At 59.6% G+C, this 23,026-nt stretch overlaps 2 protein-coding genes across 15 annotated transcripts in view; both read right to left on the bottom strand.

Moving 5' to 3' along the window:
• MFAP2 (microfibril associated protein 2) overlaps positions 1–3,663 on the bottom strand; it is an 11,202-nt gene extending 7,539 nt beyond the window's left edge. Inside the window, exons 1-2 of one of the 6 annotated variants that reach the window (XM_027693162.1) lie at positions 3,614–3,663; positions 2,178–2,361 (exon numbers count right to left, since the gene is read on the bottom strand). The gene's annotated coding sequence lies outside the window, so the exon portion shown is untranslated. Of the gene's footprint in view, positions 1–1,386; positions 1,489–2,177; positions 2,491–3,613 lie in introns of those variants that run through there. The other 5 variants (XM_027693160.1, XM_027693163.1, XM_027693164.1 and 2 more) reach the window with 5 other exon arrangements.
• Positions 3,664–4,166: 503 nt separating this feature from the next.
• ATP13A2 (ATPase cation transporting 13A2) overlaps positions 4,167–23,026 on the bottom strand; it is a 19,922-nt gene continuing 1,062 nt past the window's right edge. Inside the window, exons 1-29 of one of the 9 annotated variants that reach the window (XM_027693212.1) lie at positions 19,731–20,631; positions 17,988–18,055; positions 17,436–17,630; positions 16,662–16,720; positions 16,281–16,392; positions 16,100–16,179; positions 15,620–15,697; positions 15,302–15,371; positions 14,448–14,582; positions 14,133–14,199; positions 13,921–14,052; positions 13,608–13,775; positions 13,415–13,525; positions 13,265–13,311; positions 12,997–13,185; positions 12,719–12,925; positions 12,481–12,594; positions 12,203–12,359; positions 11,807–11,927; positions 11,472–11,596; positions 10,818–10,978; positions 9,738–9,848; positions 8,390–8,469; positions 7,979–8,131; positions 7,150–7,246; positions 6,830–7,053; positions 5,546–5,697; positions 5,293–5,465; positions 4,167–5,167 (exon numbers count right to left, since the gene is read on the bottom strand). In XM_027693212.1, coding sequence (XP_027549013.1) covers positions 4,997–5,167; positions 5,293–5,465; positions 5,546–5,697; positions 6,830–7,053; positions 7,150–7,246; positions 7,979–8,131; positions 8,390–8,469; positions 9,738–9,848; positions 10,818–10,978; positions 11,472–11,596; positions 11,807–11,927; positions 12,203–12,359; positions 12,481–12,594; positions 12,719–12,925; positions 12,997–13,185; positions 13,265–13,311; positions 13,415–13,525; positions 13,608–13,775; positions 13,921–14,052; positions 14,133–14,199; positions 14,448–14,582; positions 15,302–15,371; positions 15,620–15,697; positions 16,100–16,179; positions 16,281–16,392; positions 16,662–16,720; positions 17,436–17,630; positions 17,988–18,055; positions 19,731–19,848 — 3,675 coding nt within the window. In that variant the 5' untranslated portion in view covers positions 19,849–20,631 and the 3' untranslated portion in view covers positions 4,167–4,996. Of the gene's footprint in view, positions 5,168–5,292; positions 5,466–5,545; positions 5,698–6,829; positions 7,054–7,149; positions 7,247–7,978; positions 8,132–8,389; positions 8,470–9,737; positions 9,849–10,817; positions 10,979–11,471; positions 11,597–11,806; positions 11,928–12,202; positions 12,360–12,480; positions 12,595–12,718; positions 12,926–12,996; positions 13,186–13,264; positions 13,312–13,414; positions 13,526–13,607; positions 13,776–13,920; positions 14,053–14,132; positions 14,200–14,447; positions 14,583–15,301; positions 15,372–15,619; positions 15,698–16,099; positions 16,180–16,280; positions 16,393–16,661; positions 16,721–17,435; positions 17,631–17,987; positions 18,056–19,003; positions 19,610–19,730; positions 20,632–23,026 lie in introns of those variants that run through there. The other 8 variants (XM_027693213.1, XM_027693214.1, XM_027693215.1 and 5 more) reach the window with 8 other exon arrangements.

Genomic DNA, 23,026 nt, shown 5'->3' with positions numbered 1-23,026 from the left:
CCATCCCGCCCCACATCCAGAGTGTGGCACTTTCCAGGGATCCATCCTGCCCCACATCCAGAGTGCAGCACCTTCCAGGGATCCATCCTGCCCCAGACCCCGAGTGTGGCCCCTCCTGGTCCCCGTGTCCCCAGGGCCACCAGAACCCCTTCCAAGGCCCGTGTTGTCCCCGTGACCAAGGCCCAGCACCTCGTGGCCACCACGTCCTGCCCCTGCCCCACCCCAGCTCACCCTCCCGGCCCCACATCCCCTCCAGGCCCTGGAGATGTTGCCAAGTGACTCCCAGACCCTTCCCAGCTTTGGGACACCCCCGGGGTCGTTCCCCACCTGAGCCGGGCTGAGGTGGTCGAGCCCAGCCCTGAGGGTGCCCAGGGCAGCACCCCCAGCCCCCCATCCCCACCCCAGGGTGCCCTCGGTGGCACTCAGTGCCCTGCGTGTCCCCACCGCTTCCCACGGCCCGGGAAGGCCCAGACATGGATTTACCCAGGGCTAAATGTGTCCTGGGATAACGGGGATTGTGGGCGGATGAGCGGGATCAGCGCGGCTCCGGAGGCTCCGCCGGGCTCTGGGGCTGCTGGCAGAGCTTGGCTGTGGGACAGGGGCTGGGGCCTGCCCAGGGGGGACCCAGAGGGGCTGGAGATGCCCATCCTGGCCTTTGCTGCTTCTCCAGGTGCCAGAATCCCATGGGATTCCAGCACCGACACCCTGTGGCTCCAAAACACCCTGATCCAGTGCCTGTATCCCACCAGGAGAGCCTGGGGCGAGGCTGCTGGGTGTTTGGATGGATGGATGGATGATGGATGAAGAGATGGAGGGAGGGATTCCCACCTCCAGAGCCATCCCGCTCCGTCCTCCCCCCATTCCCAAGGACCCGGCCCCACAGCTCAGGAGTGACCTCCCCTTTTCCACCCCAAATCCTCCCAATCCAGAGCCTGTATCCCACCAGGAGAGCCTGGGCCAAGGCTGCTGGGTGTTTGGATGGAGGGATGGATGGATGGACGGATGGGTGGATGAATTTCCACCTCTGGAGCCATCCCACTCCATCCTCCCCCCATTCCCAGGGACCCGGCCCCACAGCTCGGGAGCGACCTCCCCTTTCCCCCCCAGACCAGCCTGCAGAGCTTCTCCCGAGCTCCAGCTCCCGGGATTCCCCCCAGACACGGAGCTCTTGGCCCGAGCTCGGCCCCTTTGGCCGCGGGACGGGGACAGTCGGGTCACGTCTGCCCCGACGGCGATTCCAAGGTCTGCTCCCGCCGGAGCCCCCGGAGCGGCACCGGCACCGCCGGGACACCCCAAAGCCATCAAGGAGGGCACGGAGCCACCTCCACCCTCCTCCTCCTCCTCCTCCTCCTCCTCCTCTTCCTCCTCCTCCTCCTCCTTCCCCACCTTTGGCTTTTCCAGGATGGGACCCGAGATTCCCTCTTTCCCAACACTCCGTGCAGGGGTCCGGCGGCTCCAACCGCGCCAGATGTTTTTGCAACTCCACATCTGGGAACAATCAACCCCGGAGAAAGAACAGCACAGTCCCTTTCATTCTGCTAAACCCCACCTTCCCCCAGCCTTCCCCCCTCCCCCAGCTGCTTTTCTTTTTTTTTTCCCATTTTCCTTTCTTTTCTTTCTTTCTTTTTTTTTTTCCAGCTCTCCAGTTGCCAGAGAGTGGGAGAACAAAGGGAATATAAAAGGATTCCCATTTTTTTTGGCCCTCGCCCAAAGGTACAAAACTCGGTGCCCCCATCCCCGTTTTCACACCTCACGTTTTCCTCGGGGTCCCGTCCCCCCAAATCCACAGAAACAATCCAAGAGCCCTTTTTAGAGTCTCTTTCCAGGATGGAAAAAAACCCCACCACAGCTTCCTTCAGGTTTAGGCTGAAGGTTTTCAGCTTTAGGGTATTTTTAGACTTTCTGGAAGTGGTTAAAAATCTCCTCCAACAACTGTCAGGCCTCCAAAATGGGTCCCCCCCCCCGCGGCTGCCGTTCCTTCAGCACCCCAAAAATCGAGTAGGGTTTGGTTTTCTAGGATTAAAGAGTTAAAAGAAGCTTTTCCGAGCTGCCCCAACCGATGGAGGTTCTAAGGTGATTTTGGAAAGCCCCAGGAACGGGGGTTTAGCCCCCTTTGCTGCTGGGGGGGGTCCCCAGAATTCCCGGGAATGGGGGAGTCTCTCCCTCCTGGTCCTTACCAGTTGGTGCCGGCTCTGCCCTTTCCCACCGCCTCGGTCTCTTCTCTCTGCTTTCCAAAAACTCTGGAAATGAGAGTTAAAAAAAACCACAAAAAACCCAAAAAAACCTCCTACCTCCAACATGGGGGATCCGCTGGGTCCTAAAGCCACACCTGGGCCGGCCCCTTCCTGCTCCCGCTGCTGCCTGGGAGGGGAAAAACCGGGATAATAATTCCAAATAATAACCAGTGAGAGCTTCTCGATGCGAAGGGCATCGGGGTAATTGGGGTTTTGCTGCTTCTTGGGTTTTTTTCCCAGTTGGATGAATTTTAAACCCATTTAAGAGCAAGGAGGGAGGAGGATTCCGTGCGGCACCGGCGCGGATCGGGATGGGATTCGTGCTGCTGGAGGGACAGATCCAAGGATCAGGGCAGGCAATTGTTGGATCATCTCGTCAGCTCTTGGGAAAAGTCAAATACACCCCAAAATTTGGGCTGCTGGGCTCCCGTCCCCCCTCCTGATCCACTGGCTTTAGTGCTCCACCTTCCCCCGGGGCAGAGGATGCTGCGATCCCGGGGGATTTAAAGCTTTATCCCAGGATGGAGGGAGGGAAAAGGCCAAATTCCCCTTTTCCCACCCAGGTTGAGGACGTGCAGCCCCTGGGTGGGGGGGGAGCCGGCACTGCTGCCTGTGGGGCCCCCTTTTCCCTGGATTGCTGGTGGCTCTCCGGAGGACGCGGGATACCAGCGGCATCCTGGCAGGGCTTGGTATGATCCCCAAAACCCCCCGAGCCCGGAGGTGACACAGAGCCCGGAGCTGTGGGATGAAAACCTGTGGATTTTAGGAGTAAAACCAACAGGGAGCAAACAGAGGGTGCTGGGATGGAGGGAAAACGACTCTGGAGATGGGAATGGGGATGAGGAGCCACGATTTTCATCCATGGGATGGGATTCCATCTGGCCCACACAGGGTCTTGCAGCCAGGAGAGGGGCTGACTGCTCCCAAAACCAGGAACACGCAGATTTGCAGAGCAGGATAAGCAGTACACAGGGTTTAAAGGTGCTCCCATCTCCTTCTGAGCCTGGTTTTCCAGGCTGAAGGATGGATAAAACCATCCAAGTGACTCCAAACACAGCTGCTCCCGGCCCCCAAATCCAGCATTATCCTCATCCCAGTCCTGGTAACCTTTATCCAAGGGCAGGAGCTGCCTGTTAATAATTAAATGGACTTTATAACCCCCCTGGGGCCGGGAACACCCTCAGAATCCAGCCAAGCCAAACACCCCGGGGGGAGCGTGGAAATTCCGAGGGGAAAAGGAGTCCTGGGTGCCTTTGCTTTGCAAACCGACAAGAACGGGCAGAATTCTCCGAGATTTGTGTGTGGGGAGGTTTTTTTAGTCTCGGGAAAGTCTGGTTTAATAACTCCAGCCTTGGCTGGGATTTCAGGAAACCTCTTACCTCTGCTTGTGCCTCATTTCCTGACCTAATCCCCAGCTCCCGGAGGGCAGAGAGGCCGCCGGCGCTCGGAGGGGGAGAGACTTTCCATGGAGACAAGTTCCTGCAAGAACCAGCCTCTGATCCGAGAGCCAGGCTCGCAGGCAGCTGGGAAAGCCTGGGAGGGGGATGCAGGCAGCACATCCCCCTCCCTGGGGATCAGCTCTTCCTACCTTGGGATGCGGTGTCTCCGTCCGCCGGCTTTTCCTCGGCTGCAGGAGCGAGGTCTGGGAGTCCCAGCCAGGCCACCTGGGTTTTTCCAGCAATGGTTATTATTTTCTAGGAAATTCCAGCTGGAAAGACGCTACTTAGCTCAGTTTGGGCTGCTGGAATCCCAGCGGTGTCATCCCTGGCTCCGCTCCCTGCTTTCGAGCATCGGAGCGTCTTCCAGCCGGGCCAGGGAATGAGGTGACCCCAAAACCTCTGCCCTGCTCCCATATTCCATGGAAATATGGCACTCCCCCGTGCCACAGATGCCATCCTGCATCCATCCCCACCAGGCAGCACAAGGAAGCAGTCAAGAAAATAGTGTTAATTTATTAGACAACACCCACCACGGCACCGTCCGGAATCCAGAATCAGTGCCGTCCAGAACCTGGAATTGGCACCTTCACCCTCCCCACGGCTTTTACACCTCGAGGCATCGGAGTGCAGTTAAAAAATAAAGAGATCTGGGGTTTTTTTTAATGCTACAAAGGTCCCAGCCGGAAGCAGAAGCGCCCTGCAGGAGCATTCCAAGCGGGAAAGGGGCCCGCAGTCGGTCCCCGGGATGGAGCAGCATCCTTGGCAAGCTGGGAATGGGGACTGTAAACTTCCTACACATCTAGGGAGGGCCATGGAGGGGAGTCACAGTGACATGGACACGAGGTCGGGGGTGCCCTCACCAGGAGAAGGTCAGGGACCCTCTTCTGTTTTTGGGATGCGGCACCTCCGTCTGCTGGCGTTTCCTCGGAGTGAGTTTTGGAGTCTTGGCCAGGCCACCTGTGGTTTTCCAGCCATAATTATTATTTTCTAGGAAATTCCAGCTGGAAAGAGGTCATGGAGCTCAGATTGGGCAGCCAGGAGAGGACGAGGGAGGTGGAATTCCGCTGTGGAATGGCCCTGGTGCCTGGTGCAAGAGCGGGAGAAACCCTGGAGGAAGAGCTCTGTTGGTTCCTCCTCTTCCAATGGATCTTCTCCCCCAGTTTCTCCTCCACCACCTCCTCCCTGTGGGACCTCCACGACCGTGGCCCCAGAGCTGCCGTGCCGAGGGTGTCCCACGGGATCCCGCCCGCCGCATCCCTCCTTTTCCCGGGATCAATAAATAAAGGCATCGTCCGAGGGTGGCACGGGAGGGCCCCGCGCCCGCTATCTCAGGGCCATGGCCATCCTGGGGGTGGCAAAGAGGGGCTCGTTGAGGGGGGGCCAGCCCGGCTGCTGCTGGCTCAGCTCCTTCTCCAGCCTCTTGAAGAGCTTCTTGGAGGCTTTTTTCCGGCGTATCCTGCGGCAGCAGCGGAGCAGGCCGTGGTCCAGGGCGGTCTGGGGCAGAGAATTTGGGGAGAATGTTCCTCAGGAGAGGGTGGAGCTGATGGCGAGGGGAGCCCTGACCCCCCCGGAGGAGCCCCCGAAGGTCCCCCGGTCCCTCCCGTCCCACCCGTCCCCACCTCCAGCACGAAGGCAGAGAAGAAGTTGAGGGCAGCGATTCCCAGCAGCAGCAGCTTGAAGTTCAGGTCCTCGATGCTGTGGAGCTTCAGGAGGGTTTTGGGGAAGCCCAACGGGTAGAGGGTCAACCAGATCATGAGGCCAAAAAGTAGGACAAGGACAAGCAGGAAGAGCACTGAGGGTGAGAGGGGAGAGGGTGAGGAGGAGGAGGAGGGCTGGGGGGTCTCCGTGCCCCCGTGGCAGCCCCACCCTCACCGTTGGTGTAGAGGGGCTCCCGGAAGGGGTATCCCTTGGACATGGCCACGGCCAGGATGAGGTACTGGAAGCCGCTGACGCAGAACAGGACGGTGTTCTCGTAGTTGGGCAGGTTCTGGGGGGCTGTCACGGTGCTGTTCAGGGGGACGTACCTGAGCCGGGGGGGACGGAAGAGGGGCAGGTGAGAAGAGGGTCTGGACATGACTCCTGGTTTTCCACGTTCTGCCTTGGGAGGGGACGGGGAGGGGCAGGCCCTGAGCTCCTCTCCCTGGTGACAGCACCCAGGGAAGGGCTGGAGCTGTGCCGGGGCAGGGTCAGGTTGGATCTCAGGGAAAGGTCCTTCCCCCAGAAGGTGGTTGGCACTGACCAGGCTCCCCAGGGCAGTGGGCACAGCCCCAAGGCTGCCAGAGCTCCAGGAGGGTTTGGACAACGCTCTGAGGGATGGGAGGGATTGTTGGGGTGTCTGTGCAGGGCCAGGAGCTGGATTGATGATCCCTGGGGGTCCTTTCCAGCTCAGGACATTCTGTGATTCCATGTCTGCTGCCAGGCAGCTGGATGTATCCTGGATCCCAAAGCCAGGACAAGCACCTGGACTCCATCACAACCTGTGTGCCATTCCCATCACCAAACCCACATGAAGGCACGGGATACCAGGAAGAATTCCTTCACAGACAGGGTTCTAAAGCACTGGCACAGGCTGTCCAGGGCACTGGTGGAGTCACCATCACTGGGAGTGTTCAAAAAACGTCTGGATGTGGCACTTGGGTTAGTGGTGAACGTGGTGGTGGTGGACGAGCACCAGGGCTCCATCACAACCTCCATGTCCTTCCCATCCCTAAGGGAGGGGAGGTTTAGATTGGATATCAGGAAAAATCCCTTCACAGAAAGGGTGTAAAGCTTTGGGAGGGGCTGCCCAGGGTGGTGGTGGAGTCACCATCCTTGGAAGTGTTCAGAAAACACCAGGATGTGGCACCTGGGGACACGGTTCAGTGGCGGACGTGGTGGTGCTGGACAAGCACCAGGGCTCCTCCACATCGCTCCCATTCCTAAGGAAGGGGAGGTTTAAATTGGATATCAGGAAAAATCCCTTCACAGAACGGGTTGTGAAGATTTGGGAGGGGCTGCCCGGGGTGTTGGTGCAGTCACCACCCCTGGAGGGGCTCCAAACCCGTGTGGCTGTGGCACGTGGGGACACGGTTCGGTGGTGAGCACGGGTGGCCTTGACGACCTCAAAGCTCCTGTCCAACCTCCACAGCTCCTCGCTCCCGGGGCTTTGGGCCTCACCAGCTCTGCGAGACGGTGATGAAGTAGCTGAGGACCTGCACGGTGATGAGCAGGGCCGTCTGCAGCAGGAGGCTGCCCAGCACCAGGGCGCTGATGAGGGTGCCCGGGGGCCGCACCAGGCCCAGCGCGCGGGCAGGGCCCGTGCGGCCCATCAGCACGGCCACCGTGGTGGTGATCACCAGGTCGAAGAACAGGAACTGGAAGTCGCTCAGGTTGGTGTTGAGCTGGGGAGGAGAAGAGCCCCAAGGGCCTTGAGCAGGGCCAGGTGCAGAGGCAGCAGGGAGGGGGTGGCCGGGGCAGGGCGGGAGGTTGGGACTCACCGTGTAGAGCAGGAGCACGGACACGAACTGCACGAGGCTGTACAGGGCCATGTACTTGAACACACCAAAGGAGGTGACCAGGGAGCACCTGCCCTCCCTGCATGGAGAGAGTCACACAGAACATCCTTATCTGGAAGGGCTCCCCAGGGATCACAGATCCAACTCCTGGCCCTGCCCAGACACCCCAACAATCCCCCCCGTCCCTCAGAGCGTTGTCCAAACCCTCCTGGAGCTCTGGCAGCCTTGGGGCTGTGCCCACTGCCCTGGGGAGCCTGGTCAGTGCCAACCACCCTCTGGGGGAAGAACCTTTTCCTAATGTCCCACCTGACCCTCCCTGGCACAGCCTCGTGTCACAGCAGACCAAAGTTCTGCAGCAGAGATCCAACACCTGCCCCACTCCAACAAAAGGTGGCATCTCCTACCTCGACCTGCCACATTCCTCCAGGGGAGGACAGATTTAGTCACTGCAGACCCACCCAAAAACCAGCAGCACAAGGAACACGTGAAATGGGAGACCTGATCTTGGCTGGCACCTCCCAGTGCCATCCTTCCCACCCCAACCTGCCTGGAACGGTGCCAGCCATGGTCCCAAGCTGGCACTCACTGGGACAAGGTCCTTCACCACGTACATGTGGGGCAGAGACCCTGACACCCACCCTGACCCAGCTCCAGGCCATTCCCTGGGTGCTGTCCCTGTCCCCCCAGAGCAGAGCTCAGGGCCTGCCCCTCCTGTTCCCTGGAACTGCATCAAGGTCTCCCCTCACCCTGCCCCAGACCATCCCCCCGAGGGGCCAGAGGAGCCTCCCGTGGCCATTCCCCCCGAGCTCACCGGATCACCCTGGGCACACACTCGATGTTGGCCACGCGGGACGTGAAGGGCGACGCCACCGACGCCTCGGCCTCGGACAGAGAGATGCCCACGTCGGCCGCCCGCAGCGCCCCGCAGTCGTTGGCTCCGTCCCCGCACATCCCCACGCAGTAGCTGCACAGGGAACCAACACCCTCAGCAGGGGGGAAACCCCGGGATCTGCCCAGGGAACCAACACCCTCAGCAGAGGGCAAACCCCAGATCTGCCCAGGGGAGCCACGGCTGCCCCAGCCCGGGAAGTGTCCAAGGCCAGGTTGGAGCAACTCGGGATTGTGGAAGGTGTCCCTGCCCACTGGACTGGATGAGCTTCCAACCCGACCCATCCCATAATTCCATGACTAACCTGCTGCCCCCCATCCCCCCGGGCCTCACTTGAGCTCCTGCAGGCTGCACACCAGCTGAGTCTTCTGCTCGGGCAACATGCGGGCGAACACGGTGGCTCGGAGCAGGATCTGCCAGGGACAGGAGATTCCGTGTCCATCCCGGAGCACCCCCAGCCCTGTGTGCCCAGGGGGAGCTCACAGGGCACAGGGAATCCCACACCCCCAGCCCTGTGTGCCCAGGGGGAGCTCACAGGGCACAGGGGATCTCACACAGGCCACAAAAACACCCTCAGGGAATTTTGTTTTGGAGCTGTGAGGCCACAGTGGGAAAGCCCAGGGAGGTCAACCTTGATTTAGGGTCCCCAACCCCACCAAAGGGTCCCCCAAGCTCAGTGGAGGATTCCCAAGCTTGTTGGAGGATTCCAACCCCCAACCCAATTCCCTTGCTGGGGGGTCCCTCAACCCCACCAGAGAGTCCCTCTGCTTTGCCAGAGGGTTCTCCAACCTCACTAGAGGGCTCCCAATTCCACCAAAGGATTCCCCAACCCTGATGGATGATTCCCCAACCTTGCTGGAGGGTCCCCAACCTCACTGGAGGGTTCTAGTCCCGCCACAGCGTTCCCCAACCTCACTAGAGCATTCCCAAACCTCACTGGAGTGTTCCCCAACCCTGCTGAAGGTCCCCCCAACCCCACCAAGGGACCCCCAGCCCCACCAGAGGACTCCCAATCCCACCAAAGGATCCCCCAACCTCGATGGACAACTCCCCAGCCTCACTGGAGGATTCCCCAACCTCACCAGAGCATTCCCCAACCTCACTGGAGGGTTCCCCTACTTTGCCAGAGGGCTCCCAACCCCACCAAAGGATCCCCCAACCTTGCTGGATGACTTCCCAACCTTGCTGGAGGATCTCCAACCTCACCAAATGATCCCCCAGCCTCGATGGACAACACCCCAACCCTGCTGGAGGATCCTCCAACCTCACCAGAGGACTCCCAACTCCACCAAAGGATCCCCCAATCTTGCTGGAGACTCCCCCAAGCCCACTGGAGGGTCCCCAACCTCCCCAAAAGGGTCCCCAACCTCACTAGAGGATTCTAACCCAGCCAGAGGGTTCCCAACCTCGCTGAAGGGCTCCTCAACCTCCCCAAAGGATCCCCCACCCTCACTGGAGGGTTCCCCAACCCCACCAAACGGTTCCCCAACCTCGATGGAGGACTCCCCATCGTCACCACAGGGCACCCCAACCTTGCTGGAGCATCCCCAACCCCCCCAGAGGGTTCCCCAACCCCCATGGAGGGTCTCCCAACCTCAGCAAAGGATTCCCCAACTCAGTTGGTGGGTTCCCAACCTCTCCAGAGGTCCCAGCCCTGCCAGAGGGTTCCCCTGGGACTCACCCTGGGCAGCAGGTCGGCAAAGTGCTCACAAACGACCTGGAAGGATTTTCCATTGAGGGCGAAGTGGCAGAGCTGGGGAGGGGGGGAGGAGCCATCCCACTGCTCCAGGCCCTGCCAAGGAAAACAGCTCCTTGTTCTCCTTCCAGTCCCTGCAGAGCCCCGGGATAACGGGCTGAGCAGCCTCCCTAGGGCAGGAGGGGGAGCAGCTGCCCTTAGAGCCCAACTCCAGGGATATAAAAGGGGGTATTTGGGATAAAAAGCTTGTTTGATGGAGTTCTTGGTGCCAAGGCTGGAGCAGGACCTGGCAGCATCCACGAGGAGCAGGTTTGGAGCCTCAGCTCCAGCCTGCCGTGCTCCCAGGGAAAAGACAGGAGCAGATTGTATTTCCAGGCACATAAATGGGGATATTTGGGATAAAAAGCTTGTTTGGTTGAGCCCTTCATGGCAAGCCTGGAGCAGGGCCTGGAAGCATCCACGAGGAGGATTTTTGGAACATCCCTTCCAGCCCGATGTGCTCCCAGGAAGAGACAAGAGCAGCTTAACTTCTCCTGAAAGGGGCATTTCATCAAGGGCAGGATCACATCGTTAACTGCCCTGAGGGATAACGATGCTGGAAAACCACTTCCCACCCCTGGAAGTGTCCAAGGCCAGGTTGGACAGGACTTGGAGCAACCTGGGCTCGTGGAAGGTGTCCCTGCCCATGGCAGGGGGTGGAACAGGATGAGCTTTAAGGTTCTCTCCAGCCCAACCCATCCTGGGATTCTGGGATTCCCATGACTGTGGGGAGAGTTGGACTTGAGAGACTCCCCTTCTTAGAAATAAAGAAGGAATTCCTGGCTGTGAGGGTGGAGAGGCCCTGGCACAGGGTGCCCAGAGAAGCTGTGGCTGCCCCTGGATCCCTGGAAGTGTCCAAGGCCAGGCTGGAGCCACCTGGGATGGTGGAAGGTGTCCCTTCCCTCGGGGACACGGGATGAGCTTTAAGGTCCCTCCCAGTCGAAACTCCCCTGGGATTCTGTGCAGAAGTGAGTGACTGGGCACTGTGGGCTCGAGGAACCCCCAAACCGTGCCCTGGGGTCTCACCTGGGGCTGCTCCTCGCCCTGGGAATGCTCGGCCGGCAGGAACCGGAGCGCGGCGGGTTTGCCGTGCCCGGGCGGGGAGGCCGAGACGAAGATGAGCCGCTCCCGGGGCTCCACCATGCGGCAGCCGCGGGCCACGTTCAGCGCCGTCAGCATGTTGTCTCCTGCCAGGAACGGGGGGGGACAGGGAATGGGCTTTTGGGGGCTCCAGGCCAGCAGGAGCAGCTCCCCCCCACCATGTCCCCTCTCCGGGGTCCCTTCGCCTCCCTGTGTTTCGGGGGACAACTCCAAACCCACTCCAAAGAAAAGCAGATTCAAATCCTGCTTTCCTGGCTGCAGAATGCCTGGAGTTGACTCTGTTCCCCCCCTATGATCCATGAAATGTGGAGTGTTTGCAAGGTATCAACATTTGGGTGATCGACAGCAAAACCAGGAGCTTTTCCACACAAAAACCTTCCCCAGCCTGAGCCCACCAGCCCTGTGCGCATTCCAAGGGCAGGGATACCCCAACCCAGCGTCCAGGAGTCCTTGCTGTGCCCCCACAGCTGCTCCAGGCCACGGATTTCTGGCGGGAAACCCCTTCACCCCTTGCCCAATGCCAAGGACTGTCCGTGTCCCATCTCTTCCTGACTCTGTGTTCCTGTTCCCCGGGATCACCTGTCACCATGACGGGGCGGATGTTGGCGTTCCTCAGGAGCTGGATCACGGGCGCAGACTCCGGCTTGAGGACGTTCTTCATGACCAGGAATCCCAGGAAGCTCAGGTCGCTCTCCACGGAGTCCCTGGTGGGACACAACGAGCCCTTCACCACCACCACCAGGCACAGAGGAGCCGTGGGTACAAACAGCTAAAAATCCATCTGGGAGGCAGCCAGGAATTCCCTTCTTGTGGATTAGGGTCTAATTCCTTGCAGGCTGCAGGGCAGTAAGACATCCTTGGAAATGCTTGGAGCAAACGAGGTGTAAAGGGAGAGAACAGGGCTTGGCACCAACCTGGGCAGCTGCAGGGCCTCCTCGAAGGTGGCCACCGTGCCCAGGGCTTTGCCAGCCAGACCCAAGACCCGGAAACCATCCGTGGTGTAGTGTCGGAGCATCTGGGAGAAATCCAGGGGCACTGGAAAAGCGAGGCCAGAAGAGCTCCTGAAGGAACCCCGAGACCAGGAGAGGGGAGACGGGGCTCGAGCTTCCAAAGGGCTTTGGGTGCTCATCCAGCCCCCAGCCCCATTCCCGGTCTTCCATCTTCCTGTTTTCTTCCCCACACGTGGCTGGAGCTAATCCAAAGCCCTGTGCCTCTGGGAAGTGGCCCCCAGCATCCCTGAGGACAGCTCCCTGCAGGGATACAGACGATGGAGCGGCGGGACTGGTGACCCCCAACATCCCAGTACACACCAGTTTCCTTCCTGCACAGACTGGCCACCATCTCCGGGGCGCCCTTGACGTACACGTGGGCTGCGGCTTCTCCGGGAAGCTTCACCAGGACACTCATCCTCTGGAAGGAGGAGGAGAAAGGGAAACGTCGGAGGATCCCCAGGGGCGACTGGTGCTTCTGCGGAGGAGAGGGAACATCAGGGCCAGGAGGAACCTCTCCAGGAGGAACCTCTCCAGGGCTGTGAGGAGCAGACCCGGTGGTCTGGGGCGCCGGAACTGCTCTGCTCCAACGGGATTACCCTGTCCCGGGGCTGCTCTTCCTCAGGGGGAGGTTTCACCACAGCCAAGACCTTCATCCCAAACTGCTGGAAGGCCGGGAGCTCCCCCTCCTCCTCCTCCGTCATCTCCAGGCGCTGCAACCGAGGCAGGGGCTGGGACGGCAAAGCCCCCCAACCTCACGGGGGGTCTGAACCCCCCTGTCCCGGCAGAGCGGGATTCCTGCCTCCTCCCCCTTTGCATCCCCCCCTCCTGGCTTACCCAGCCGGTGGATTCCAGCATTTTGAGGTCCACGGGGTCCCCCACGAGCTGTGCCCGCAGCAGGGACAGGCTGTGGCACGAGGCCAGGGTGTGGAGCAGGGGCCCGGCCGGGAGGCGCCGTGGCTCGTGGACGACGGGCAGGAACCGGTTGTTCTCCAGGGGCACCACCCCCCACACGTCCAGCCCTTCCTCCGTCAGCGTTCCCGTCTGCAGGGAGAGCCCGCGGTGTCCCGGAGATCCCTGCACCGGGAACGGTGCCCCCGGCCCGCCCCGCTCACCTTGTCGAAGCAAACCAGGCGGATCTTCCCACACAGGTTGATCCGGGGGGGGCTGATGCAGAAGATTCCCTGTTTCTTCAGCCTGTTCTGGGCGTAGATGGTGCCCACGGTCATGGCAGCTGGCAGCGCCGGCGGCACGATGACGGTCACCAGGTCCAGGGCGCGGATGATGATCTGCCCCACGGGCACCTGGCAGGGCAGCAGGGACAGGGCTGGGCATCCCTCATCCTGACGGTCCCCGTGGATCCTCCAGCCCCACCAGCCCTACCTGGTTCCTAACCAGGATGAGGATGCTGTACAAGGTGCCGACGAAAGCTGTGCCGGAGGGAGAAGGGTTACCGAGCAAAGCTGAGGGAGGGGGTTCAACCTTCCTGAGGAGTTTGGATGCTCCCGGTGGTGTCTCCGCGCTCAGACCTACCCAGGACAGCGAGGAACAGGACGAACTTCACGGCGTCCTTGTAGAACTTGAAGCTGACGGGTTTGGGGTAGAGGATGGAGCCGATGAGATCCCCCTTGGCCGTGCAGAACCCTGTGGGAAGGGAAGGGCCGGGGGGTCACCACGTGCTCCCGAGGATGCGGATCCATCCCAGTGTTCCACCCCAGTCCATCACCTGTGCGGGTCACCACGGCCAGCACCTCCCCCCCCACGTAGGCCTTGGCCTGGATGACGTGTGTCCCGCAGAACAGGGTGTGCCTCCGGTGCTCCTCCGGGGAGTACACGGCCCCCGCCGCCTGCGCCCCGGCCGGGAGCGGCGTCTTCATCACCGGCACGCTCTCCCCTGGGAATAACGGAGCTCTGTCAGCCTGGGCAAGGCAGGATCCGGCCAGCCCGGATGGGAAGGGGCTGCCGTAGGGTCGCTGAGACACGAGGTTCATCCTCTCCCCTGAAATGCCCCGGGAACGCCGTGGGAGGGAGGCTCTCACCCGTCAGCATGCTCTCGTTGACCATGCACTCGCCCGTCAGCAGCGCGGCGTCGCAGGGCACCAGCAGCCCGTCCCCGGGAATGCTGATGCAGTCCCCTGGCACCAGCTCCACCGAGCTCACCACCGTCTCCTCTGGAAAACAGCGTGGCCGTGCTCAGGCACGGCACCCCGAGGCCATCCCAAAACATTCCACGCCGGAGCGCCGCCCTCACCTCCGCCCGGCCGACGCACTCGGACGCCCACCGACATCCTGGCCACGGCCTGCAGCGTGGTGCTTTGCTGGGAGGCAGGGAGGGAGAAGTTAAAACCACCCGAGGGCGCCCAAAAAACACAGCAAAGCATCCCTGGAACTGGTCTCAAAGGCTCGGGATCAGGGATGAAGGACAAGGAAAGCCATCCCGCCGTTGGATTGTGGGTTGTCCTCGCCCAGCCAGGCTCAGGGGGAGCTCAACACCACCACAGAGGTCAAAGGGCAGCAAAAAATGGGCCGTTTCAGAGAGATGCTCGTCCCAAATAATCCCACCAACCTTCCTGGTCTCGTAGAGGGACAAGCCCAAGGAGACAGTGGAGATGAGGAAGATGCAGGCGGCGTAGTAGTAATAGGCATCACACACCCACAGCACAATGCTGAACACTTGGAAGATGTAGAAGGGATTGAGCACCTGCAACAAGGGGAAGGAGAAGCTTTGGGAAGGGGGGAGAACTTCTTCCAGCCCACTGTGAGACCTCCAGGCTCCTTGAGGAGGGGAGACCTTCCTCCAGCCCACTGTGAGATCTCCAGGCTCTTGAGAGGGGGAAAAGCTTCCCCAGATCCTCATGACACCTCCAGGCTCCTCAGGAGCAGGGAGAGCTTCCTCCAGCCCAGTGTCAGGCTTCCTTGGGGTGGGGAAAAAGCTTCCTCCAGCCCATCCTGAGATCTCCACGCTCCTTGAGGAGGGGAGACCTTTCTCCAGATATCAGGAGACCTCCAGGCTCCTTTTGAGGAGGGGAGACCTTCCTCCCTCCTGGGAGGTGGGAGAGCTTCTTCCAGCCCATCATGAGACCTCTAGGCTCCTTGAGGAACAACAGCTCCAGTGGAGAAGCTGGCCCTTCCTTGGGGCTCGGGATAGACCAGCTGATGTCCCATAAACCCTCCACCCTCCCCAGTTTTCCTCATGGATGGTGCTCCTGAGGATGCTCACCCACCTCCACAACTACCTGGGGGTGCTCCTGTCCAAGCCAGGAGGGTCCCCTCCATGGCTGTGCCAGCTCTGCCTTCTCCCAAAGCCCTCTCCTCCCTTCCCAAGGGCCCACAAAGCACTTGGAGCAAGGGATGTGGAGCCAGGGAATGATCTGCCCTGGGAAAATCCACTCCTTGGAAGCTCAGCCCATGGACACCCACCTCCTCCACCAGTAGCCTCGCGTAGGACTTGACGGGCACCTCGATGAGGTTCGGGCCGTAGATCTTCCTCCTGGGAAGAGAGAAGGAGAGGGAAGGAAATCCACCCTTGGGAGAAGCAGCATTTCCACCTTTTGGGTCCCCCGTGCTGCCCACACCTCCATATGGGTGTGGTTATATGGAGAAATCAAGCCCAGGAATTCCATCCCACCCGCCAGCCCGGGGTTTGGAGGTCTGAATGCAAGGAAAACCCAGGCTCCAGGATTTTCTGCTCCTGGAAAAGCTACGTGTGCTCCCTGTGCATCCCACAGGGATCCCCACCTGGTGCTGTGATCTTGTTGGTCCAGCCCAGGCTGGGAGAGGTGGAGATCTGCACAGGTCCAACCCTCATCCAGGACACTGGGAAGCGCCAGGGGAAGGAAAAACAGAGAGACAGAGTCAAAACCAGCGGGAACAGCGGAACAAACAGCACGGCCAAGTCCCTGGGAACACCAAAAACCCCCTTTGGAAAAGGGAGAGTGTTGTGTTCCTTGGCCTCTGCAGCAGCTTGTGAGTGCCAAGGAAAGCCAACAAAGGGGCACAGTTGGGAGAGCCGGGAGCATCCGGAGCTGCCAAACTGCTCCATCCGGTTCCCTGTGCCCGGAGAGGCACCGACAGCCCGGGGGGAGGGACCCACACCACGGGATGGGCTCCAGGAGGGACAATCCAGAGCAGTGCCGTGGCTTCCAGGGCATCCAGGAGGGTTTTGAGGGAGCCGAGGGGGTGAGGAGAGGGTGGAGAGGGGCAGGGATCTGGGAATACCTGACCCTGCAGAACATCTGCCGCCGCTCCAGCCACACGTAGCGCATCCCCTGGAACAGGTAATACCTCAGGACGTTCTTCTGAGCCCACAGGGACGGAAAAGAGAAGGTGTTGGTGGGGCACGAGGGGGGTCCACGGGAAGGGAGAGGGTTCCTGGGGGTGGGAAGGTCCCGGGCATCACCTCCTCGTTCTCATGGAGCCGGAGGGTGTCCCGGTTCTCCTCCTCATCCGACACTCCGACGGCGACGCTGCTCCGCCGCTCCTCCGGCCGCGCCCCAGGGGGCTGCTCCAGGCTGGATGGGGAACCGAGGGTCAGCCTTCCCTCAGAGCCCCCAGATCCCAGGGGAATGGGAGCCCGAGGGTCAGCCCTCCCTCAGAGCCCCCGGATCCCAGGGGAATGGAGCCCGAGGGTCAGCCCTCCCTCAGAGCCCCTGGATCCCATGGGAATGGGAGCCCGAGGGTCAGCCCTCCCTCAAACCCCTGGATCCCGCGGGAATGGGAGCCCGAGGGTCAGCCCTCCCTCAGAGCCCCCAGATCCCATGGGAATGCGAGCCCGGCTCACCTGCCCTCGCCCAGCGGCTCCAGCAGCACCCTGGAGGTGAAGCACTGCCCGAAGCGGTCCTGGAACACAGGGAAGGCCTGGGTTGGACACCGGGAGCTCCCTGCTCAGCCCAGAGCCTCAGGAAGGCAGGGAGTCCCCGGTCACCCATCCCAGAGGATGGAAGGGCAGGTTTGGGGGATAATGAAGAGAAATTCCAGGCCTGGTTGGCTGGCAGGGAAGGGGAAAGCATAAAGTGATTTTAGGAATAAGAATTATTCCTGGACTAACTAATAATATTTTATTATTAATAATAAAATAATGATAACATAAAATCAATATGCTATGTAACATATTCATATATATTTATGTATTACATAATACTGATAGTAATATAAAATATAATGGCAATATGATGAGAATATTTTTATATATACATATTTTAATAAACAACGATGAAAATATGATAATGATGATAATAATAATAACTTAATAATAAAAAATTCCTGGACCAATTTGGTGCTGGGGCACCTTGATGGAAGTTGAGGGTTCCTTGATGATGATAATTATTACTATCATAATCATAATAATTTAATAATTAAAAATTCCTGGACCAATTTGGTGCTGGGGCCAACTTGATGGAAGTTGAGGTTCCTTGATGGAAGGAGATGCCAGCCATGGAGAGGGTGACCAGCAGCAAGGACCATTCCCAGGACCCTGCCGGGAGCCCAAGCCCAGCTCCGCAGGCTCCCAGCAGGGAGAAGGTTGGAAGGAGCCCCCAGGCCCCCCAGGACTCACCCTGATGATGACCCAGTCGGCCTGGCCCAGGGCACAGGGGCTGCACTTGGCCTGCACTTCCAGGCTGGGCTTCCAGTGGAACAGCAGCAGGAGCAGCCCCGCGGTGAGGACGGAGCCCACGTGGCACAGGAGCACCCGCCACGGGCGGCTCTGGTACCCGGACACCTCCTGCAAGAGAGGCTCACCTGGGCCTGCCTGGCGTGACAGCAACTCCAACTGACATTACTGCCACTAAACCCCAAATCCAGACAGGCCCTTGGTCAGAAATTCAACTAAAATTAACATTATCAGCCACTAAACCCCAAATCCAGAAAGGCCCTTGGTGATAAAATCAACTAAAATTAACATTATCAGCCATTAAACCCCAAATCCAGAAAGGCCCTTGGTGATAAAATCAACTAAAATCAGCATTATCAGCCACTAAACCCCAAATTGATAAAATCCTTGAGCTTCCCGGCGGGATTTAACCCCGGGCAGGTGACAATCAACACCTCTGAGGGTAGAAAACCCCATCCCAAGCCTTCCTCCCCATGGAGAATCCCCCAGCCCTACCATGTGGGACGGATCCGGCTGCAGCGTCCCGTAGCCCGGCCGTCGGCTCCCCAGCAACCTGCTGGCGTCTGGAAATCCCAAAAAAACAGGGAAAAGGGATAAGGGGAGGGGATCCAGCCTGGTCACCGGCTCCCCAGCAGCTTGCTGTCTGCAAATCCCAAAAGAACAGGGAAAAGGGACAAGGGGAGGCGATCCCGGGGGTTATTCAGGTGATGCCATCCCTGGCTCATCCCAGACGGCGGCCGGACCTGGCGGCTCCCGGCCATCCAGCCCGGGATGCTGCGGGAATGGGGCTCCCGGCGCGGTCCCGTCCCCGCTCCGGCCGCACGTGACGGTCACGGGAGCGGCGCCGGAGGAGCCCCGGGAGGGAATCTGGCGGAATTCCAGCGGCTTTCGGGAGCGGGGCTGGGACACGGCCAGGCCGAGCTCTCCAAGCCGCTTTCCGCGCTCCTGCGCTCGGGCCACAAAACCGGCACTTCCCAGATTTCAGGGTGCTCAGCACCTCCGATTCCTGCCGGGCTCCGCTGCTCCCCGAAGCCCGGCCTGGGCATCACCGGGATCATCCCAGGTGGAATTTCAATCATCACCCTCTGGGACGTGAAGCCGAACCTGTTTATCCTCTAAATCCACACCACACCGGATTACAAATCACGACATTCCCAACCCCACGATCTTTGTCTACCCCCTAAATCCACACCTGATTACAAGTCCTGGCATTCACAACTCCAGGATCCTTGCTTATCCCCTAAATCCACAGTGGATTACCAGTCATGACATTCCCAGCTCCAGGATCCTTGCTTATCCCCTAAATTCACACCTGGTTACCAGTCATGACATTCCCAGCTCCAGGATCCTTGCTTATCCCCTAAATTCACACCTGATTACACGTCACGACATTCCCAACTCCGGGATCCTTGTTTATCCCCTAAATCCCCGCTGGATTACAAATCACGCCATTCCCAGCTCCAGGATCTCAAAGCCGCCGCGGGGTGATAACACGTGGCACAAACACCAACCCAGGAGCTCGTTCCCACTCTTGGAACAGCCGCTGCTTCCCCGCCTGGGCCGGGTTCAGGTTTCCAGGAGCGAACTGAGAGCGGTTTAACCATTTCTGTGCCGGGCGGGAGCCCCCGCACCCGCTCCCTGCTGAAAAAGCTGGGATTCCTGCGATCCCTCCGGCGGGATTCCTGCCGCTCCCCGCCTGATCCCACAGCTCGCCGGCGGGTGCTAAAGGTAATTCATGCAAAGCATTCCCTGTTTTTGGGGATCTCCGGGGTCCGTCTCACCAGCTCCCGAAACGCGCCCGGGGCCGCTCCAAGGGATAAGTTTTGGGATGAGGAACCCGGGGATGAGCCCGAGGGAAAACAAAAGCTCTCCCAGGAGCCAAAAAAAGCCTGAAGGGACACATCGGTTCTCCCTCGTGCATTCCAGGTTTAAGGAAGCCGGGAGCGGGCGAGGAGGAGCCCGAGCCGCCCTTCCCAAGGGCAGGACAAAGGAGAGGGCGAGGGGGGGCCTCGTCAAGGGCTTTTCCCGAGGTTTGCAGGAGGGGAAAAGTATCCAAGCAGACTGAAAACAACCCGATCCGCTCCCCGCGCATTCCCGGAGCAGGCCGGGAAGCGGGAAGCCCGGCCCGCCCCTCTCCTGGAGCACCGGCAGAATTATTCCGGCTTTTTCTGATCCGCAAAGCAGCAAATCTCTGGCAGGAGCAGACCCTGCCCGAGCCCGTTCCCGTGGATTTCTCACCTCCCCCTCCCATCCTGGTGCTTCCCGAGCCACGGCGAGCTCGGAGGGGCCCCGGCCTTGGCTCACCCCAGCGGGCTGCGCTGGGATGTGGGATCCATCGGATCCGGAGGGTCGGCATCACCTGCCCACGTGTCCGGGAAGCCTCCGGAGGGGCGGGAGCTGCGCGAGCGGTTGGAATCGCGGCCACACCTCGTGGGCAAACACGACCCGAGACGGGCCCGCTCCCGCTCCAAGGGGGTTATCCCGGGTCCCGGGCAGAGATCTGCCTCCCTCTCTGCTGGGAAAGCGGGATTAAGAGGGGGACAAAGGCCAGGAGAGGCTGGAAATTCTCAGGAGGGTCAGAGATGCACCAGCCCGGCTTGTCCAGGGAAAAGGGGAGCCAAGATTCTGCACTGACACTGGATTTGCACAAAAATCCCGCTTGGAATCCTCGCAGTTGCCTGGCTCCGAGTCCATGCCCTGTCCTGCACCTTCACCACGTGTTCCTGCAGTCAGGGCTTAGGGAAAACTTGGGATGAAGATGCCCGGGATGCTCCGACATTTCCCACACATCCTGGCAGGGGAGGATGAACATTGACTCTGGAATGCAGAGCTGGAACCTGGAGCCCACGGGCCTTGTGGCTCTGAACCCCCTCTGGAGCACCCCCAGCCTGGCTGGGAAGTGGCTGGGAATGCCAGTGCTGGTCCTTGTCCTGGGATTTGGCCCCAGATGCACATGGAAAACAGGTGGATGCTGCTCCCAGGGACCTCCTCCCCCAGCTCCCACAGCCCCTCACAAGCCCCCTTCTGGAAGCAACAAATCCCAAGGGGGCCTTGAGGTCTCCCTCTGCTCCTGTGGTTCCCCATGGATGGTCAGGACTTCCTGGGCAGCACCATCCACCCACCCATCCATCCATCCACCCATCCATCCACCCACCCATCCACCCATCCATCCACCCACCCATCCGTCCATCCCTTCCCATCCCTCCCCATCCCTCCACTCATCCCTCCATCCATCCCGGAGGTTGCACACAGGCTGAGGAAGATCCCCCATGGAAGTCTCTGCTCCAGAGCGAGCTCTGGCCCTGCCTGGCTGTTGGGATGGGCTGGGCAAGGTCAACCTGCGCCCCTGAAGACGGGGACATGGAAAATCAGGATGAGGCCAAAGCAAGGAAGGAGGGATGAGGTGGGAAAACAGTGTTTGGGTGATGAAGGGCGAGATTTGACTCCAGACGATCTTCCCGAGCAGCTCCGGGATGGGAGATGCCACGGGCCTGAGAGGAACTGGGATGAGATGCTGGTGACTCTCCTGCCCTTTCCACCGAGCCAACATAAACTCATCCAAGCCAACAGCTCCGAGCCAACCGGAGCGGGACACGCTGCCGGAGCAGACGGGTCCGACCAGCCCGATGGAGCACAGCTGGAAAAACGGCCCCGGGCTGGGATAAACCAAGGGGTGAGACGGGCTCCATCCAAGGCAGGGCCATGGGAGATCGGGATTCAGACTGGAAACGCCGGAGGAGCCGCTCCGGGGCATCAAACCCTTGGGATGGGCCAGGGAATAAATCCCTCAGAAGCAGCAGCCGTGTCCACCTCAGACTGCTTGGTTTGATCCTTTTCGGGAAGGATCATCCAGGAGGAGGAAGGTGGCAGTGTTTGCTTCTCCACGTGCTGATCCGACCCTTCCAACCCTTCCGGCACGGCGGGATCCTCCCCCGCCCTGACCTTCCCGGAACCCGGTTTTGCAAGAACTCTCTGGCTGCCAAAACCACCTCTGAGCCGGAGGAAGCACCTGCAGGAACATCCTGGTTGGGCAACCGCCGGCAAAGGGGGGAGGGAAGGGGGTTCACATCCAAACCCGGCCTGTCCCCCAAATTCCGGTTAAATACGGGCTCCTCCATCCCCCGGCAGAGGGGGAGTGCTCCTCACACCCATCCCTGGGATGATAAGCCAGGACTAGAACTCTCTAAACCTGTGTTAAAGCCTCAAATGGGGGGGGAAAGGGGGGAAGTTCAAAGCCCCGAGGGCAGCTCTGCTGTGGAGCTGCAGGAAGAGCTGGAGAAGCGGGATCTGAGGGGATGTGGGTGGGATCAGCACGGGCACAGGGATGGGGGGCACAGGGATGGGGGGGACGGGGACCACGGGCACCCTGACGGATGTCACCCCCTCTTTCCTGCCCAAGGCTCTTCCTCCCTCACCCCTCGAGAAACTTCCGTGTGCCAACGGCGCCGGTTCCAAGGGAAACGGGCAAAGGTTGCCTGGCACAAGCTGGGCCGGTTCTGTATTCCCGGGAATGAGGAACGCGGACAAGGCACGGAGCCTCCGAGGGCTTCCCATCCTCTTCCAAATGCCTGGATGCCTTTTTCCTACCCGACATCCCACTCCATCCTTTATCCACGCAAAACCCCTGGGATTGCTCAGGAAGGCAACGTGGTCCTTCCCAACCTTCCCATCCAGCCCGGCCTCGCGATGCCGACGGGAGACCCGGCCGGGGGATGTTCTGGGATCGGCACAGAGCATTCCCAAAGTCCAAGCTGGAGCAACCCGCACGCAGGGAAGCAGCTCCTGGTGGGCTGCAGGGATTTGGATGTGGGGTTGGGAGGTCTTGGAGCATCCCAAAGCCTGGGATTTGTTTCCCCATGGCTTGATCGCTGCATCCCACGCGCCGGAATTCCGACGGTGAGCTCGGATCCCGATGGGATGCAAAGCCAAGAAGTTCTCCCTGGTTAAGTAGTGGTGTCACGGAGCCTTTTCCAGACCCAGAGCCCACCCAGGGGATCCCGGGATGTGCTTCCCATCGGCTCCGGAACCACCTGGATCCGAACCCCCAGGGCCCCCCAGCAAATCCTGCGGGAAGGAACAGGGGGCAGAGCAGGGAGAAGGAAAGAAAAAGGGAAATAAGAAAGGAAAAGGAAAAAGGAAAAGGAAGGAAAATAAAACAGTGAAATAAAAAAGGCGAATGGAGTAAAATGAAAAAGTGAAATAAAGAGAAATGAAGGGAAATAAAACAAAGAGAAATGAACAAAAAAGGCAAAATAAAGCAAAATAAAGCAAAATAAAAGAGAAATGAAGCAGGGGAAAAAGAGGAAAAGCAAACTGATAAAATGGAACAGAGAGAAGTAAAAGAGCAAAATACAGGAAAATAAAAGGGAATTAAGTGAAATAAGGCAAGAAAATAAAGGAAATAAAGCAAAATTGAAAAGCGAAAAAGCAAAGTCAAGGAATCAAAGTAAGGGAAAATAAAAAAGCAAAATAAAACCAAAAATGAAGCAAAATAATAAAGCAAAATAATAAAGCAAAATAATAAAGCAAAATAA

The sequence above is a fragment of the Neopelma chrysocephalum genome, unplaced genomic scaffold (genome assembly GCF_003984885.1).
Source record: "Neopelma chrysocephalum unplaced genomic scaffold, ASM398488v2 Primary Assembly neopelma1_90, whole genome shotgun sequence".
Lineage (NCBI taxonomy): Eukaryota > Metazoa > Chordata > Aves > Passeriformes > Pipridae > Neopelma > Neopelma chrysocephalum.
The sequence above is the reverse complement of the archived record's forward strand: the minus strand, read 5'-3'. Positions and strand labels throughout refer to the sequence as shown.